Consider the following 20439-nt stretch of genomic DNA (forward strand, 5'->3'; position numbering starts at 1 on the left):
TAGAGTATCCATGCTCTGATAGCCTGAGGTCATCGATTTGTTAGGTTTGTAGGTGTGGACGCTGCAAATTCTGCTCAGCCTCCCCCAAGTCCAGGAACACAATTCTAAAGGGGTGTTAAAATGGCATTTCCCTGTTTACTTTTCCTCTTGGCTGTTGAGGATTCTTTTCTGGGAGGTAAACATGGAGACTTTTCAGGAGTTACATTTAGCCTTTGTAGATATTTTTTCAAATAAGTATATTTTCAAAATTCCTTCAAAATTAAGTAGCAAAAATAAAAGCCATGGGCTTTCTTTGGAAACATACAAGCCATAACCATCACACCTCTGGTAGACATAAATTGATTCTGAATTTTATAAAAGTGATGATTAATTGTACGAAAATGTTGAGAGTCAGGAGATGTGGGAAAATGGAATGTGAAGTTGGATTGGTTTGTATTTTCTTCCATTTGACTTGGACTGTTGGGTGACTATCTAACTGTCTCTTCCTAATTCTTTTCTGCTTTGTTTAGAGTGTTTGTAAAGGCCCACAAGTCAAGGATTCCAGCCAGGGCAACAGCTAGGCAGGTGCTTCTGCCAGGCTGGGACAGAAGGTGCGAGCAAGCCAAACTCAACACACAAGGTGGCTGCAGTCTGTAGACACAGAGGAGGCAGGCAGCCCCGGGGGAAGATGATGGTGTTGGGGGTGATGGTAGGGGTGAGGGCCACAGCCAGACATAGCCCAGGGCTCTCCACAGTGGAATATGGATCTCGCAGGCTGGGACCCAATATCCTGGGAACTTCCTGTTTAATCATCAATGAAATCTCCATTTCGCATTGAGCAATAGATCTTGCACAGCCATAGTCATGGAGAAACACTTATGTTCAAGACTAGGGAACTCCAAAACTGCCTTCAACCACACTGTGGTCAGCCCTAGGGACAGTGGGGTATTCAGCTGGCCAGAGAAGGCCCAGAAAGTCAGGCAGCCCCTCTGTAGGAAAAGACCTGGAAATGGACCACGTTTTCCTAACACAATGATTCCTGAGTATTGTTGGGTCTTTTGATCCAGAGTCTCCAAGTGATTCTCTCTGTGGTTCATTATTTAGTTAAATAGCATTTTTATGCCGTAAGAAGTGAGTCTGAATTGGTTTGAGCCCAGTTACATAACCCAGGGAATTGGGCAGAGGAGTACATGGCACAACCCCTGACCTGGGCAGGGCTGTGAGTTGTCCTTCGTGTCCCTACCTCCTCATTGGACACCCCTAAACCTCCCATCTGTTCTAGTGATGCTGTCGGGAGAGTTTCTCAGAAAACTTTTACTTTTTCTCTTTTTCAAAAAACTGTCGTAGATGCTGCAGTCATGAATTATCTTTTGGAAGCTTTATTTTCCCAGTTCAGGCAATATACAACAGCAGTGAAGATGAGTAGAAAAGGCATTGTCCTTATCCAAATGGAACTTTGGGGAGAGAAAAACACAGGAAACATCCAAAATACATTTCTGACATTTAAGGCATTATATAATCAATTCTAAATCATGTGGTATTGGTAAGCAAGAGGCACATTAAGAAGGTGATAAAGCTAGTGAATAAGGAGGTGGGGAAAATCTATCAATAAATGTACATGAATATGAAATAGGATATGAGTCTTTACTTTCACGGGACCACCAGTTCTTAAACTTTTAAAAGAGCAGAGCACCTTCAAGTCCTGATATCTGTAATTGCAGGAAATATAATTTATCCACTAAGTTTCAATTAAATTTAAACTTAAATTGTTTTGTCTCCGTTGAAAAGATTAGCGTTTTATAGTTTAGTAGCAAGATACTGATGTTCTGAGAGAACAGATTTTGAGAAAGTTAACAAAAATATTGTTGTTACAGTTTACACTTACTGGGAATTTATTGTGTGCCAGACACTTTTTAAGCTTTTTTTAGATATTTCATTTAATCCTGTTAACAACCCTATGAGGTAGATACTGTTGTTACATCCGTTTTGGAAAGAATGGCATTTCCAGGTAAGGATACTGATGTTAGGGAGGATTCAGAACTTCCCCAGGTTGAAAAGCTCGTCATCGGCAGAGCCAACACCCAAACCTGCCCGGCTGATCTCCCGCACCCATTGCTCTTGGCCCTGCCTCTACGCCTCCCAGGCGACTGCCTCTGCGTAAGGAGCAAGATCAGAAAGAGGAAGGTCTGAGAGAGGTGGGGTAGTTTCCTAAGGCCTAAGGTTCTAGGAAATTTTATTTGGCTAAATTCTTAAGAACCCAGTGTTTCTAGAAAGCTTAGAAATTCTATTGCGATGATGTTCATTGACATTCTAGATATGCTACTTTGTTTGTTTTTTCTGGGAGAAAGACGTTAAGAGTTGAAATGACTAAAACCAACTGCTTCAATAAAGTGCTCCAGAGACTCTCTCTGGTTAACAGTGAAGCCATTTGTTTTCGTCACGTCAACAACCTTGGCTTTCATGAGGGTTTTAATGACTCGCAGAATGGAATTTAAGAAAGCAAACAATCTGAAGAAAAAATGCTTATTTTTCTAATAAAGCAGAGCAAAAATAGGAATCCTTTCCAGTCTAGCTGCTGTGAAGTCTTAAACATTCTTAAAATATGTAATTTATCATATAGGACAAAGAGGTAATTAAGCACTTTTTAAAAAACTTTTTAAGGGTTCTATCACCATTATTCTAATTGTTTAGATGAAAAATATATTGTAATGTATTCACTGTCAAAACTATAGTGAGTTGACATTCGGTAACATTTATTTTTAAAGTTATTTATTGAAATATATAATCTACCAGAAATAAATGATGACCAGGTAATTAAATTAATTTAATATTAATTCAGTCTTGTCAATCTGTTAAAGAGAATTATTAACTTTCCAATATTTTCACAAAGCCCTTTTTACTTATGAATACCATTGAGATAACATGATTAAAGGTTGTGAATATCAATAAGCCAGAAAACATCCCTTGCTAATGTTCAGGGTCATATCTTTTTCTCTTAAAAATTCTTTTTTTTTTAATTTTTATTGTTATTCAGTTACAGTTGTATGCCTTTTTCTCCCCATCCCTCCACCCCACTCTCTTAAAAATTCTAACATCCTCAAACTATTTGCCCTGTTGACCTTTGCATCTGTAGACACAAGCTCCTGTGCGCATGGGGTGGGGCGGGGGGAGTTCCACAACAATTTTGGAAATAATGTATGCACTGCTGCCGCAGGGTGTAAGCTTAGATGTCGACCGATTTCCGCTGACAGTATATGTACTTATCGTACACGAGGAAAAAATAGTCATTCATGTATCTATCCAGTCAGGAGATGAGCCAACAGAACAGGGAACTGATTCCCTCCTAAGCTTTCTGAGTTCACGCAAACAATCATGGGCTCAGTTGCAACCATTGACTTATTGAAGAATTGGATCTAACTACCTCAAGAAATACACAGAGAGCATGATGGTCTAAAAGCCTTCAGCCAAAAAGTGCAAGAATTGGGGCTTATGTCTAGTGCCAATTTTGGACAACCAGTCACGGTGGCCAGAAACACAGGCTGAGGGACTGTTGGGCTGAGCCCAGCTGTGACCACTGCCATCGACTCAAGAGAGGGGGATTGGTGGCTCACATCCCATGATGTATCACTCCGTGCAGGGCACCCCAGAATTTGCCAGCCAAAGTGATTCCATACACCACCCTCAGCCTTTTTCCACCATGCCCAGCATCTCCCCACTCTCTGCTGCTTTGGACTTTGTGGGATAAAAAGAGAAGAAAGACAAATTATTCAGCTCCAGAGAGCTTTGCAGCACTAGAAGAGGAGAGTGGGCTTAAATCTACCCCAAGAAGAGCTGGACAGCTTTCACTCACCTTCACTTCCAGCCAACAGCTCAGACCCTCATTTTGTCCCAAGGAAACCCAAGACGTGATGACTGAGCTAAGTAGAATGAAGTTAGGATTGGCTCTTTTTTGGTAGAGATGGGATGAAAGTTTTCAAGAAGGACATGCTAATTCCTGTTCACATGTTCCACAGCCTTTGATGTTCAACCACATCATCTCCTGGAGCTCAAAGCAAAAGGAGTTCACACTCACACTAGCATTGTCTTTACAATCCCTTGTGGTTCAGATCACCTCGTATGTCTTGCCTGCTGGGGCCAGAGGGGCCACCAGTACTTACTGGGAAAGCTAATGACTTCATACAGGTCTTATTTACAAACCTGCTCTTTTAGGTCACATTCAGTAGCTCCATTTTGGAATGTATGAGAGGAAGTTGGCGAGTGAAGACACGAAAATAGGAGAAGCAGAACCATAGAGCTAGCAAAGACTTGAAGTAAGCAGCCTTTTGCCAAGGCCTGAAACCTTGGCCACTTTGCATGATTGAGTGGGTCCGAAATTGTCGGTGGTTTTCTCTTTTCTCCAAAAGAACTGACAGGGCAGGGAGAGCGTTCTCAGACTGAACCCAGGACTCCCAATTTCTCTGTGTGAGAACCCACAGTTCCCACAGAAACTCGAGAGACGAGTTAGTGAGGGACTCAGCTCCTTAGACTCTGAGCTGTAGGATCGCAGACAGGCCAGCCAGGAGGTTACCTCAGCGCAGACCAAGTAAATAAACCATTTGGTGAAAGCCATTAGAGAGTAAATGTTACTGGAAAGTCATAAATCAGCCAGCCTCTCTATGTATGGTTTTGCTAGATTGGAGGAACAATCTGGAATTTTTGAAATGTTTTTCTGTGTATGAGTTGAAGAGGAGTTCTGTGACATCACTAACCAGTCTCTATTGTTATAGCAAAATAAAAATGTACAATATGGTATGGATTGAATGCCAATCCACTTATTTAATTTTATGCAGTTAAGTTGTTGTTTTTAGAACATCGTGAAACTTCATTTCATGCCCCAATAAAACTGAAATGTAATGGGTTAGAGCTCTTCTGTTTGTTGACTTTTTGCCCTCAAATATCTTCGATTTTTTCCCATCCTTTCAACAGATTTTTAAAGAATGTCTTGAATGTCCTTCAAATCATCCTCTTCCTCTGTCCCCTCTCCGACCTGTCTGTACACTCTTTCTAAAGTGAACCAATCCCGGTAGAACCTAATGATAATGCTATGATATACTATGAGCACATTTTTTTTCAATGGTAGCACCTCTTTCCTGGTTGCTTCTAAGCCACAGCATGGTCTTCCCAGCATTGGGAGACTTTTCTTTTTAAGGAACACCTCTCCCCATCTTATCTAAGAGGAAGGCTGGTGCACAACTGCACACTTTCTGGCTTGCGTGGCATAAACGTTTTCCTGGCAATCTGTCCTCTCCCTGTATCTCCCTGCAGGTTTCTGCAGCTTCTCACAGCCATTGGCCATAAACATTCATCTCAAGACCTCACCCCCAAAAGCCTTCCTGTGTAGCCTGCTGTTGACATGGCAGTGCTCCCTCCTTTTCTCTTTCATATGTGAGAAGGGTAAAAGAGCTTAATGTTTCTCATCAGAGGAGGTTAAACTTCTATTCTACCTTAATAAAATACCCCTCCTCCATTTCTATTTCTATTCTACCTTAATAAAAATAAAAAACACCCCTCCCCCTATTTCTTTTTAATAGCAACTGCTCCAAAGGCAATTACCATTTAAATGTCTTCTCTTAGAAGCTTGCAATTTCTATTGCCCTACGATCTTTCATTGGCAAGTTCAGATACCAAACACAAGTTTATACCACAACCAAACCTTTCAAAACATATCATGAAAAAAAAATTGATTTTGATTCCCAGCTTACATTTGTAGGTTTTAATGCACCTGTAACATGTTTACAGCACTTAAATGTGCCTATCAAACATTTACCACTCTTCCCGAAAGTAACAGTCACGGCCCCTCGGTGTGGGTGCCTGCTGGTCTCAGCATCTGCTGGCATTGGTTGGTCCATTTCAGACTTTCTTTAAGTAGACAAATGGACCTCCCATAAAACTGGACAGGTTGCAATTTCATCTCATTATTCTTTCTTAGGGTTTTTGATTAAAGCAAAGCAATTTGGATGTGCTCTTAGATAAACAGTGTCTTACAGAGTGTGCAGTTGACAATCACCTAACAGAGAGAGAAGGAGGAAGAGACGGTGCTGTTAAGTCATACCCTCCTAAGACCTGCTACTACCAGTGTACTGCAGGTGCCAGAGACAGTAAATCTTAATTTTAACGTAGCATTACAAACCCTCCCTGTGGAAGTGACAGCATCCTTGGGACTTCATTTCACACTTTCCTGACTTGGGAATGGTTATTTTGAGTAGCACCTCTTACTAACTTAACTTCTTAATGCCTGGGCAAGAGGTTAAATATCTCACTTATCTACATGTTTGGACTCCATGAACAGCTACTTCATTCAGAGCTCTTCAAGGGTTTATCAAAATCATGTTTAACATTCCAGAGACAACATCCAGGTTGCTGGTTGTTGGGACTTGCCATTGGTTCACCCATCAAGGCTGATCGTTGTGATAACTATAATATTGAAACAACAGTAACGATGAGATAGACTATATTCTATTTTTAAAATGTATCTAGCATGAACTATAACAGAAAGGAAAACCTAAGTTCTGTGGTAGCCAGTACTGAGCACCCCATTCATAGATACAGGAAATAGGAAACATTTAATCACTGTCACTGTTGTCACCATGTGGTAACTTACTACACGTTTTGTGCACTAGAAGTTTTACAGGCCACCATATCCCCATATTAAGTGCATCCATCACTGTAGACAGTGCAGATCCTCAAAAGCCCCGTGCAGCTTAAAGATTTGGTAAATCAGGTTAAAGTCAGGTTACATCCTGTAGCATTAAAGAACGTGTCTTAAAATTTAGAAAAATCATATTACCCAAATTGCAAGACCTCTAACAAAAGAAAGTAAGGTTGTCTTAAAGCTGTCAGAACTGAAAACCTTATCAGGTATGCACAGAAGAGTCACCACTCAATACCGAACAGTTGCCATTTATCTTAGGGAGACGAGCGAAAAGACACATGATCACTTATGTACAAGGATGCTTATCTCATATTATCTAGAGTCATAGAAACTGAAAAACAACTCAGTTATCCCACAGTAGCAAACTGGCTGTGTGACCTGTCAGGTATCCATCAAATGGAACACTTTAACACACATTGCAAAATATGACTTGGAACAATTAATGGTATATGAAAATGCTGGCTATCAGTTAAGTTTTAAAAGAATATAAAATTAAACAGTATAGCAGAGATCTATTTTCATAATTCACATACATAAATAAGAAAAAACTAGAAGGAAATACATTACTACAGTAATTAATGTGGCTTGATTTAAAGTCATTTTATCTTCTTAATCTTCCCCCCCAAATTACCATCTAGATATGTGTGTCTATACGGTATGTACATATTTATGTGGGTTATAACCAGAAAAATGATTTTTTAAGTTGTTAAGTTATTTTCCCAAGAATCAAGACTTAAAGCCAAAAGCTTATAAGCTGCCCAAGAGCTTTATGATGACCCTGGACATAACTAGACAGGTAGCTCAATCGACCTGAAACAAAAATAACAATAGAGCAACAGAAGCAAAATGAGTCAAAGAACTGTCCTGTGGGCATATCACCATCTGTGAAGTGCCCAGAGTGACTGTGTGTGTTAGCAGTTGGCTTTCACATCATCAGGGTTAGATTTAGAGTGCAGTGTGATTCCAGAAGAGGGCCCCTTCCCCATGGAAAGAGGGGTGTGTGTGTGTAAGAGAAGTGGCTTGGCCTGCTAACACCGGTCAGGCTATGAGGAATAGAAAGAAGAAGAATCTTGCATATAAAGTAAAAGCAAAGCTCATGAGATTGTCAGATGCCAAAGAAATTTGGACGGGACTACTAGACTGATTTCCAGATCTTCTATGTTCAAATCAATGCATTCGATCAGGGTGTCCTCGTCAGTTATTGCTAAGGGCCTCCATAATATGATTCCAAATAACGTAACAAACATATGAAAAGTAACAAAAATGCATTTCTCAATAATGACTTCAAATTTTAAAAAATGTACTTCCAACAAAACATACATTTTATTAAAAATGCTACCAAAGTTTTCCAATTAGGGTTTTTTCTGGAAGTAGATCTTTTCAGACAGAAGTGTTTGGTTCAATGGGTGCGGTGTAAATGAACCTCTGGCTTCGCCATTCTCATGTCCAAGCCCGTACTGTGATGGCAAAATGCTGCCAGGGGAAGCATGCGTGTGTAATTAGGGTAGCATATGTTTCCAAAGACATAGATCAGCTTTTTGATGATTTGCATCATGACACCAAAGCTGGGGAGGAAAGAAACGGGAACAGATTGCCCTCCAACTGGCCAGTGAACCAGGGCAGCAGGGAAAGCCAGGGAGCTGGATAGAGTCGAACCCAGGGAGCTGATTCCTCCCAGCACAGGAGTGTCTGAACAGCAGTGGATGAGCTCTGGCACCTCTTCGCACCCTGATGATAAACAATGGTGATAGGAGGCTGGATATGCTCGTGTTGAATTCTAAGTTAGAACCCCAGTGTGGTTGGACAGCTCCTGCACCAGAATCAGCCAATTAAAAGTGCAGGTTCTAGAGCACTGTGTCAGGTGCCCAGGTGATTTGTTGCACATTCAGTTTGTCTGGCAAAGTGTCCACTTGGCCCTGCTCAAGGGCACAGAAGGTGGCCTTCGACACCCACCCCTTTGTGGTCTGCGCCCCTCCTCTGATGTTCCCCTAGGAGAGAAGCCCTGCCTGGGCTGCAGGGAAGCCCAGATGATGCATTGCCTGGGAAGTGATTGAAGAGAGCATGCATTTGTTTCTCTCTTTACTGTTCATGCTTCCCCTTTAAGGAGGAACCCTGCGCTTGCAGCTCTTAGCAGTTCTCTTATTCCCTGGAATCATGCTTGGTGCTCAGTGCAGAGCCGGGAATGAGCAAGGGGAGGCCAGGCAAGGAAATATCTAATTACCACCCCCAACCCCCAGCAATTTGGGCACTGAGGATAAGTGGCGTGGAGTTGGATTGCCCAGGCAATAACTTGGAAGCTTCTTCAGTGGGGGACCCTCACCTCAAGATTTGATGATGTTAGGATCTGCCTGTGCAGGGTTTCTGGAAATGCTTGCCTCCTTACAGGGCTGCTTGCCGGCTTCCCTTCCAAAGGGGACAGTGCCTTGGGTTTCATGGGCCTTCCTGACCCACCTCACACAGGTCAATCACTTTCTCCCTCGTTCCTTATGTCATGCATATGCTTCCAAAAATCAAAGCAAATTGGGAGCATTATAAACGCTTCATTCTCTTGCATCAAAGGAGCCTAGCACTTTCAGGCATCCAAAAAAAAAGTAAATCATGTACCTTTCACTTGGCTACACAGAAAAAAGGTTCTCTTGAAATTCAGAGTGAGCTTGATTTATTTTTAAATTATATATATTTCCAGATCTGAAAAGAAGATTGCAAAAAAAGAGGAGGGAACTACCTCTGTTTACTTTACCAACCCCAAGCACCGAGTCAGCCATGAAGTGCTTTTTGTCCTTTTCCCCGCTAATTGCCATACCTCCAAGAAGCTGGTCTGAGCATGCCATCGATCATCCAGCGGCGAATCAACGCTGGCCCTTTCAGCCCTGCGTGTTGCTGTGAGCCACAGTGACATGTGTTCATTTCCGGGGGTGGCCGTGCGGGGAGCGGCATGCATTTGAACTGTGTGGCCTCCCTGCATAATTCAGGAAATGAGTGCACTGTATCTGCGACAGGCATCGTGTTCACACGGTTTGGGGAGCAGCCAGCGTGGTGTGGGGTTCCGCAGGAGTGGTCGGGGGATGCGTCCTCACTCTGCCTTCCCGCACGCTCACTCGTGCCCCAGCCCCACCCCACCTGACCTTGACTTTCATCACACCTGTCACCTGAGAAAGTATGCCTCATCCCTTGTGTGCTAGAAATTTCTGGGTGTAACCTAACCCGAGATTAGTAAACCACAGGTTTCCAGACCGAGTGATTTTTAAAACAGCGGGGCCTCTGGGTTGATCACCACTCAGTGCCCCTGAAGCTGAAGAGTTGATGCCTATCTTTTGATGATGCTTATTTTTTTTCCACTGTAAACTTTGGCCCCATTTCTGGTTGTTATTCAACTTGTATTCATTTCTTGCACATAATCTCTGCTGGACCAGGTTCAAACAAGCCCGGATTGTTGGGGGCAGGGGGCTTTGGTCGGTGTGGAGTGTGCATTCACTTAGATCAAGGGGAGGAATGCCAAAGCCAGCCCAGCGTCAGCATAGATTGCAAGCCCGTGCTGAGGTTTTGTTATTTTGCATATGGTTAACCATCTCGAAGGTCGTAAAGTGGGGCCTCTGTCCTCCAGTGGAGCAGCTGGGTTTACACAGTATTTCCAGATTGTTTACTTTGACCCAGAGCCAGGGCTACATCGTTTTTCCATTATGCACGTTGGACAGATGAAGAGAGGTGGGACGGGGGACTTCATGGGGCAGGTCTGTGATTTCCTTTTTATTTACATTAAAGGGACTTTTAAGAGTTCTGAAAATTATGACCCAGTACCTATATAAGGTCCATGCCACAGAGTTAGAAAGAGCCACCACTTTAGTAAAAATGTTCAGACCTTGGGCAGTAAAGTGAATTTTGTTCATGGCCTCTGCTTGAGACCACGTTGGGAGCATCGTGCTCGTCACTGCTCAGTCTTGCATTCGAACTGCTTACTGGTAAATGGTATTTACCCCCGCATTCAAAAGTTAAACTCCCAGTGTTGGCTTGGATACCTCAGGAGGAGCGATGGGAACGAGGGCCTGCATGTCTTCCACTGGCAAGTGCGCTCTGTGTGGATGGGTGTGCTTGGTGCTGAGCGAAGGCGTGTCCCCAGGGCCCCGGAGAGCTCTTCCTTTGTAGTCCTCCCCCTGAGACACCTGCCTCCTGAGGATACTGCCTATGTCCTGGCCTAAGTTCTTCCACCAGGGAGCGTTTGAGACTGGCTGAAGAACCAGTTTAAATGACATCCACAGCAAAGCCATTGGCACTTGGATCATATACATGGGACCTGAATGAATGTGTTACTTCTTAACGAAATATTTTCTTTTGCTAATGGCAAAGCGGCACTTAAAAATACCCAGAATGATGGCAAACTAAGTAATTGAACGGTATTAATAGGTCACACAGATACCTTTTTGCCCCTACCTTGCTTGGATTTCTTTATTTAACGGCTGTAGTAAATAACACAGGTGCCATAAATTCTGTAGCTTCCAGGTCACAGTGTATATTATGTCTTTCTACATAGGTATTCATGTTTGTGGCAAATGTCCGTTATCACAGTATGTCTTAAGCTTTGCTAAGCATATGTAAGTGACCTGTTGCTGTAGTACAGTGTTCTCCAGTAAAGCAGCTAAGAAAAGCAAATACCACTACCTGTCCACAACAACCTAGGATCCTAAACTCCTATATCAGCATACCCTAAATAAATTTAATTCCTAGAAATGGAAAGGTTGTTCAGGAAGGACCCTCAACTATGGAAAGAATTTAGCAAAAACAAAGTATGTACAGACAACACCAAAAGTTGCCCTTTGGGTTAATCCAGTCTTGCAGATGGATTTAACATATAGGTTTCAAATCAACAGACTGTTATGGAGGGTTGTTAGGTGCCAGGAGCTGGGTGCTGGGGAACTAAAACTGAATAAGACACAGTCCCTTTCAGCCTGGAAACGTTTTTGCTGGCTTGCAGGTTTTTCACCAGATCCTCCCAGACTTACCAAGCATTCCCCTTGACTTAGAACACTTGAGCCCTTCTTTTCAGCCGATCCCCTTAATGCCAGAATACACACAGGGGAAGGAGAGGTGAGGGTTATAGATTTCCACTCAGTTTGTACCAAAACAGTGCTGGGCTGGGCATCAGCATACCCACTCTCTGGTCAGGACTGTCACTTACAGGTCATGCAACCTTGAGCTGGTCTTGTGACCTCTCAGGCTCTTGGTAACTGTAGGTAAAACGGGTGGCCTTGAGGACTGTGGGAGATAATCGGTGGGGGTGGGAGGGGTGAAAACACATCAGTCCAGCGAGCTCTATGCAAATGAAGGGCTCTATGCAGAATATGCTATTCTGAGGGATGGGGGTGGGGCAGGGGACAATGAGATGTTTCGACCTCTATCTATAAAGCTTTAATAATGCAGAAAACTGACCCAACTCAGCAGTCTCCCTACTGACCTATTTTTTTCTCTACCATCATTGGGTGACTAATTATAGATTTTTCTATTGTTGGGGAGGGGTCGGAGATATAAAAAGGATCCCCATCCAGGGCCACAGGGACTCTGTGGGGCCTCTGCTCCTCAGAGGGAGTACAGAGCATGGAAGCCTCGAAGAGTCCACACACCTGTCCACACACCGTCCTGACTCTGTAGCTGATGTTCGACAGGTCTCTGTGGAAAAACAATCCTTACTTTGCTGTTCAAGTAGACAGATAAGAGGTTGGTTTTTGTTTGTTTGCCTTCCCTTCTGATCATTTTGTAGCTCAAAACCAGTGTGCCTGCTTTGAGGAACTTTTCTGCAGTTATCATGAAAATAATTTAGGGTATGCTTTGGCCAGTCCCTAATGGTACATAAGAAAAATGAAACAAATTGAAAGCGTCCTGAAACCACAGCTTCCCTTTGCCAATATGGGTGTATTAATTAAAGAACAGGGACAGAAACCCCTGACGGGCCAACACTCTCACCCCCAAAAGGCAGCTAAACCACAGAGCTACACACGGGAATGAACAGACCCCAGGGGAGCCCCGATGTCGGGTGGACCCCACATTCATGAGTCTCTATGGAATTTCCTATGAAGCACATTCTGATACTGCCTTTGTCTGCACCTCACAGACACAGCCAAGGCTTCTTTGGGTCTGACAACTCTTTTCCTTCTGTTGGTTCCTTTCATTCATTCAACCAGCGTGTACAGCGGATACTGTGTTTCCCCAGGTGCTGAGCTGTGGAAGGACAAAGATGAAGGGGGTATTAACCTTATCCTGAGCACTCTCAGCATAATAACAAGCTTCCCTGGGAGAACAGCTAGATGAAACTGGTAGGGATGTTAAGAAAAAAAAAAATCCAGGCAAAAAATTTCAGAAGTTTGATAGTGTCTTAGAGGCCTCCGAAAGGTTTTTCATCTTTCAGTTAAACTATATAAACCTGCCCTGTGCTCTCAAGTATACACACACCACAGATCTACATGATCGAATAGTCCAATAGTAGTTATAAAAGACCCAGTGCCATGCAGAGTATTCAAGACAAGCCCTTGAGGGTTGGTCTCCCCACAAGGGACTTCTGACGAAGGAGAGGAAATGTCAATGCTATCAAAACAGCCAGAGTGGAATGCCCCGTCTGCCCCATGGTGACGAGGTTGTGAAGAAGGATTCTCCCCTTCCACCGTGAGCCCCGGCCAACCATAAGTGAGCGACATGAAGGGGAAAGAGACTGGGCTCAGTAGTCAGACTGTTTCAGACCCAACTTCTGGCTTCTCCACTTACCCGCTGTGTGACCTTGGGAAGTTACTAAATTCCAGTATCCCATCTGTAGAATCATTATAAGAAGGAGTAAATGCATGATAGCTCTCCCACAGTCCTCAAGAATGCCCGTGATGATGGAGCTAATGTCCCATTCACTGCTTCTAACTCCTGTGCCTACACCTGCAAGTTATTCAATAAATATTTGCCCAAAAAAAGGAAGGTGACATTGGACACACAAATGAGGTCTAATTGGAGCCTTAATTCGTACACAAAGCACTCACTTCCTGGTTTATGAATCCCAGAAATTCAAAACCTTTCAAGCAGGAGCACAAAACTCACATTTATTTAGCAGCCAAGCAGGTAACATAACAGAATGAACTGGCGTTTAGCGTCTGAGACAAAATGGAGAGAACTGGCCTCTTGCAGGGGGGGACAGCCATACTCAGCTCCAGAAGAATATTGCCTCACTTTGAGAGAAGCCAGAAATCCAGACTTCCCTGTGAAATACACCAAGTCTTAAAACAACGAAGTCCAATTCTTAAAAAATATCATATGGGCCAAATCACACAGTCTGCCCGTCAGATCTCAGGCTGCCTGCTTGCCACCCCTTCCCCAACGGAAGGAGCTCTGTTTTGGTCTCTTGCTTTTGAACTGTTCACCAGTGGACACAAGAGACATGAGCCCCTTGAACTCATCTCTCGGTTCCCACTAATTTCAAAACAAGCTCGTGGGGTGAGGTCTTCCCTTGCCAATGGTTACATTCTATAGTATACGTTCACCTACTAAGGGCTACTTCTCTTCCCAAAGGATGCTAATAATAAGTATAGATCTTTAAAGCATGGTTGTTTTGTGGCTGAAATAACAACTGTCTCAAAAAAAAAAAAACAAAACCATAACAACTTCCTCTAGAATTGCTATTATAGCAATCTGGAGAGAGACTGATTCCACAGTTCACATTGTTTTGTTTTGTTTGGAGGGAAAAGTCTGGCATTTTACAAAAATACTTAGCAATGGAATGACTTTTCCATAGCACTGATCAGTGTGCAGCAAGACACATAACCATATGTCTTCAAAATGTGATTTTAAAAGTTCTCTACGAACACTGCAAGGCAAACTGCCCTCTAGTCTTTCCATAGGAAGTGGACAATTTTCTACGGACTCACAAAAGCTTCACTGGTTATGACCCAATACTTAGTGAGTGGAAACCTCAACACAAATGCAAATCCAGGCTCAAATTCCAGTTCTGTTGTTTGCTTACTAGCTGTGTGACCTTGAATAAGTCATTTAATCTCCCAGAGCTTTTATCTTCCCATCTCCAAAAGAAGGGGTCATGACACCTCCCAGGGTTAGTGAGAATATTAAGTAAAATAACATTCAGAAGGGCATAACCCAAACCCCACATAGGTGTTCATCATCAGTGTTCGTTGAATCTGAATCTCTGCTCCTCCGGTCACAGAATAACACTCCTATTTCTGACCATGACTTACCCTCTGGCAATATCATTAGCCTTCCTATTAAACTTGCTAGCTCTGTGAAAAACAAAAGGACCAAAAAGCTACGGTTATTTTATATAAACTTTTGGCTTTGTGTCCACAGTGGCATGAAACCTGAAAGGTAGAGGGTTGGGTGACACCATCCAGAGAATAAGGGAGGGAAAAGGGTGGAAGTCTGGATGGAAATCCCGGACAGTGCAGACATTTGAGCGGTGGGCAGCAACGGAGGGCTGGGTGCAGAGAATAGGAGGTGGGGCTGGAGGTGATCAGAAGGAGGCCAGGACAGCCAGGAGAATGCTGTTGCAGACTCCGCAGAAGAGGGGGTTTCAAAATGGAGCACGTGGCCAACAGTCTTGTGAAGTCATGCTAAGAAGCAATGGAAGTCATGAGAAATACCCCCTGAATTATCAGCAAGGAAGCAAGAGTCATTTGAATGGAGTATTGAGGGAACACAAACCAGATTTTGGTGAGTTAAGTCATGTGTATAAGTTGAAATTTCATAATAACACATCCATGTAACTCTTTAAGAAGTTTGGCTGTGTGTGATGAAGAGGAGAAAAAGAAGATAAAATATGGAAAGAGACACAGACAAGAATTTTATTAAAGAAAGCAAAGACTTGAGCACATCTGAATTTTGGTGAGGAGCCAGTTGAGGAGAGGTTGACAATGAAGAAAAGGGAAGGCAGACTGAGAGCAAGAGAGAGAGAAAGAGGAGACAGATGGATGAAGCAAGAACTGAATATTCGTGCAAAGCTAGAGCTTAGTGAAAAATTAGCTTTCCTAAGAATCCTCTGACTGAGCTGTCACTGTCCCTCATATTTAAACAGGGAATTTAGGGAGGAGGCTGAGAAGAGGAAGGAGGCCTGAGGTAACTGAAATACACTTGGCTATCATTGCTGTCTAAAAAAGGAATCTTTCAAAACTTTGTCTTATTGCCACAAATGAAAATCTTCCCTTTACTCGTACCTAAAAACCTGCTCTCATCTGTAGAGTTGTCCAGCAAACACAAGGCTCGGTCTCCTAGTGGTGGTTCTGACTAGTGCTACCAAGTAGCCAAAACATTTTCACCAAGGTACTGAGGTGTTGTGTAATTAAAACGTGGTTGGAAAGGCCACTTGGGATATCAAATATATATCTTACTAGATATCTCTCATTACCTTATGAAGTTCAGATCACATAAGTCAGTGTAAGGGGATGCAAGTGGGATCATCAGGAACCACTTGAGGGAGAACGTTACTAAGTTCAGATGCCGGTCATCGCAAGGAGGCTGATTTTTCCCAAGTTCTGTAGATTTCAGGTCACATAATTACAAGTTCAAACTAAATAAGCCCCCAAGAAGAGTTGTCCTGGGATTGACAAGCGCCCCACATTGTGATGATTGCGTTGGTTTCTGTCACTGACTTAAACAAATGCTCACCCACAAATGATCATAGGAGAGCTCTTCACAATGATCAAAAGGTAAAAAACAACCCAAGTGTCCACCAACGGATAAATGAATAAACAAACTGTGCTCTATCCATACAATGGAATATTGTTCCACCATAAAAAAAGAACGGAGTACCAGTGCACGCGACAGTGTGGGTGACCCTTGGAAACATCATGTTAGGGGAAAAAAGCCAGACACAAAAGCTCAAATATTGTGTGATTCCACTTACCTGAGGTACCTGGAATAAGCAAATTCATAAACAGAATGAAGAGTAGCTAGTGGAGGGATCTGGGGAGTCCACGTTGAATGGGCACAGAGTTTCTGTGTGGAGTGATGGAAGACCTGTGGCAGTAGTGGGGACAGTTACCCAGCATTATGAATGTCATTAATGCCACTGATATGTATACTTTAAAATGGTCCAAATTTTGTCATATGAATATATATTACATATATACACAACATTTATGTTATTAAGCATTGATATGAAATTAAATAGATTTTAGCTATACATTTTACCGCATAAAAAATAACCATTTAAAATGTACAGCAGTTAAAATTGCATTTCAGGAATCTAACAGTCCTTCCTTTATTTATCTTGACAATTCCTTGCTGGAGTAGGAAAGTGCACATGTATTTTGCATCGAGTTAAACTACCATTAATAGATGTCAATATTCGAGAATAAAAAAACCAAGATGATTAGAAAGTGGTGAGACAGCTTTTTCTGTGCTTCCTTCTGAAAGCAAAGCCTTTTACATGAATAGAAAGAAAAAAAAGATGAAAAATGGGTAGATTTTGCTGTTCAAAAGAATGTGTAACTTAGAGTTAATAACTGAACTGGGGTCAAAGTGCATCGCTCACGCCCCATGGAAAGGACGTGAGGTAGTTTCTGTTTAGGCAACTGATGGTGAGATTTCACCATGTTGAAAGATTTCACCAAATCACGTTGGGAACACATTTCGCCTTCCATTCCTTGACTGTTGAGTTTCTTCCTTTAGGAGCTGCTAGTTTTATGCAGGTCATATGTGGCCTCACCCTTCATCCTTTTAAGCTAAAGCATCATGTTCAACTCGGTTCTTTTCCAGAGCATAGGAAACTTGGAAACATGACTGTGACCGTGAGGAAAACCGTCCCCTCCCCTGAGGCCGTGCAGATTCTCTACCAGCGAATGAGGTACGAGTACGAGTTCTACCACTACGTCAAAGAGCAGTTCCACCTGCTGAAGCGCAAGTTCGGACTGAAGTCGCACGTCAGCCAGCCCCCTCTGAGACCCCAGTTCTTCATTCCAACTCCCCTGGAGACCGAGGAGCCCATCGGCGACGAGGACCAGGATGACGAGAAGTGGCTCGAAGATATTTATAAGAGGTGATGGTGTCAGCCCTGTGTTGCTTCCAGTGGCTTTATCTCCCTTTTCCAGAAATGTGTTTTTGTTTGTTCGTTTGGGGAAGAAAAATCCTGAAGGGACTAAATTAATGCTCGGCTGCATTAAAAAGAACAAGACATTCCCACAGGTTGGGGTCATTGGGAGATGCCCGGTTTTGCGGGTTTTATTTGTTTAATTTTATTCTGTGTTCTTCCTGGCTTCTTGGGTCCTTCCCAGGTACACTAAGGTGACTCCATCACAAGGCATCTCGTCATAAAATAGCTTTCCCCCCCCAATATAATGAGAGAATAGGGGAGGGCGGAATACAGCCCACAGCCCAATAACTTATCATTTGTAAAAAGGACTTGTAAAAATATTACCTCAGTGGTAGGAAACACCCAGACTTGTATATTTTGGTAGAAATACAAAACCACTTCAGAGACCAGGGAACCCACTTTGAAAGGATCTAAAAGGAAAAGGTAAGACAGATGAGGACATCAAAGAGAGGACGTCTCTGGATTAGCAGTCCCTACCCACCCAGGTAGAATCCTGCCTCTGGTCCATCCCAGGGGACATTTTCACCAAGAGGAGCATGCTTGTTATCTCTGAAGGAGCAAGTCACCTTGTGCCACAGGCACAGCCCCCACCAGTCCAGAGCCCTGAGGACCTTTCAAGGTCAAAGAACATGGCAAACTCTGCTGAGACATTCCATGTCCAAGCACCATTCTGACCGATTTCAAAGTAGCACGGCAGGGAAAAGAATTGATTTGCTGTGGGACAAGGAGTGTAAGCAAGGCCGATGAGTTCTGGAGGTCATGTGGCCTAGGAAAAAGGTATGGTCCTGTCCTTTGCACCCAATATGAAATATTCTCTCCCAGCACTGTTTTAACTGGATACCCAGGAACCAATTTAGCTCTGACACTTAACCTGTGGCAGACGTGCCAAGCCTGAGTAGGCAATGCATCCACGGCCATCAGGCACACCCATGGCCAGTGACATCCCACAGTATCTGAGGTCTTTCACCGTCTAGTCCCTTCAGAGGTGCCTATTTTTGGTAAAAGAAGGGTACTGAATTCTGTCCAGGCAGCAGGGAAACTATGGTCTCATTTCTTACGGGAGCAGCTCACTCCTGAGAACCCTTACTAGGATACCAAGAAGAGAAGAAGCAAGAGCTTCTGGGTAAGAGCCTGCTCAAGCTGTTTTATGGGAAGGTGTCTGCCCCCAAAGTGCTCCGAGGAGATGTCAGGCAGTGTCATGTCTCCAAAATATCTCCTTCCCATCCTACGCCCGTCAGCTGCCATGTAACCGTGATGCCTGGATTCAATCATTAGAAACCTATTTCTTTGGATTCTGAAATGTTTTCCTCTTTAACTGCCCCCCCCTGAAAAATACATATACTCCTGGGTGAATGATACACAGCCAGCTGAGACTCAGGGGTGCAGGTGGTGGTGGCAGGCAGGACATGTGCCACAAATGTTGTCTTCTTCATTTTTTCTCCCCTAGAGCCAGCCTTTCAAGAGCTAAGTGTGAGTTGGGAATACTTAATACTAAATAAGACTCTAACTTTACACAAGCTACACATTTTCTACTTTTCAGAAACCAACAAGTCTCTCTAGAGTTTTTTCTGCGTTCACTAAAGTTGGACAGTAGCCAAGATATAAAGCAAGTCATTTGGAACCTGTCAAGCGGGCACTAACGCTACTTTATCATGAGATGTATTGAGAAGGCTCCACCCCGCAGGAGTCCAGTGAAGGCTGGGACCACAGAGGCACAGAGTCCAGCATTTGGCCACTTGTGGGCCTCCTTTTCGCCTCAGAGAACTGGGGCAGCAAAGTGATTAAGGGACATGTAGAATTATGAACAATTCTAAGAGAAGAGGAAATGTCCTTTGTCCCGTTTAGAGAGACCAGGGCCCTATGATTCTAGACATACCTTAAAAAGCAACTCAAAGAATAGTTTCCATATCCAAAACAAGATCAAGACCCGCCGGCTGGTCTGTTGTGAGCCATTTCTATGACATTGCACAGAAAGAATGATACTTAGTTGACACTCGTGTGGTCTCACTATCTGGAAACACAGTCGAGTTGGCTGAGAGTTCTCCGCTCTGGTCAGAACATCGGGACAATCGGTCATTTGACAAATGTACCTTATCTCTTAGTGCAGGTTCACGTGAGCACGTCTACCTGTGTGTTCAACGGCATTTATTGTCAGCGGTGATCATTATACACCACAACAAAAGATGCTGACTGATGAACTTGCAGGGCCTTACTGTTATTTTGTCCCAACAAACAGCCTGTAGGTCCATAAAGGCAAAGCACTTCGTCAGTATACGTGGCTAACATGAAAACGTTTCTTTGGCCCTGAGCCCAACACAGTTTGTACTTCATGAAATATATTGTACATTTTACATAGTTTAATTTAAAAAATACATTTTAAGCTGGTTGATCTTTGACTGCCTTATTTATTATAACCTTTCAGCACATTCCAAGGTTTTAGTTACTCAGGAAGGAGTTAATTAAAATGATTTTATTTTGGTCTGATGGATGTTTTTTAAAAGGAAAATTATTATTATGAACCTTCAGCCTACTTTCCTTGAGTGCCGTAAAAGTGCTTGTAAATTTTTTTTTAAGAAGAAAGAAAAAAAATAGTGTTTGACATTGATGGAAATTGAAAAATATATATGCAACTGAAACGAGCTGAGCTGAAATAAAAGCAATCTGTGTTTGAGATGAAGTGCTCCTTAAGTTATTCATTACCCAT

General features: G+C 43.0%; 1 protein-coding gene and 1 long non-coding RNA gene across 4 annotated transcripts in view; one reads left to right on the plus strand and one right to left on the minus strand.

The window, feature by feature from the left end:
* UST (uronyl 2-sulfotransferase) overlaps positions 1 to 20439 on the plus strand; it is a 281093-nt gene that overhangs the window by 247888 nt on the left and 12766 nt on the right. The window contains exons 8-9 of one of the 3 annotated variants that reach the window (XM_045188888.3): positions 17402 to 17681; positions 19276 to 20406. In XM_045188888.3, coding sequence (XP_045044823.1) covers positions 17402 to 17681; positions 19276 to 19375 — 380 coding nt within the window. In that variant the 3' untranslated portion in view covers positions 19376 to 20406. Of the gene's footprint in view, positions 1 to 17401; positions 20407 to 20439 lie in introns of those variants that run through there. The other 2 variants (XM_045188889.3, XM_024551949.4) reach the window with 2 other exon arrangements.
* LOC123478856 (uncharacterized) lies at positions 13477 to 18130 on the minus strand. Its single transcript, XR_006654236.2, has 3 exons — positions 18060 to 18130; positions 16548 to 16660; positions 13477 to 13896 (listed from the first exon to the last, which is right to left on the minus strand). It is a non-coding gene; the product is annotated as an uncharacterized lncRNA (long non-coding RNA).

This window comes from Desmodus rotundus, chromosome 11 (genome assembly GCF_022682495.2).
Source record: "Desmodus rotundus isolate HL8 chromosome 11, HLdesRot8A.1, whole genome shotgun sequence".
NCBI lineage: Eukaryota > Metazoa > Chordata > Mammalia > Chiroptera > Phyllostomidae > Desmodus > Desmodus rotundus.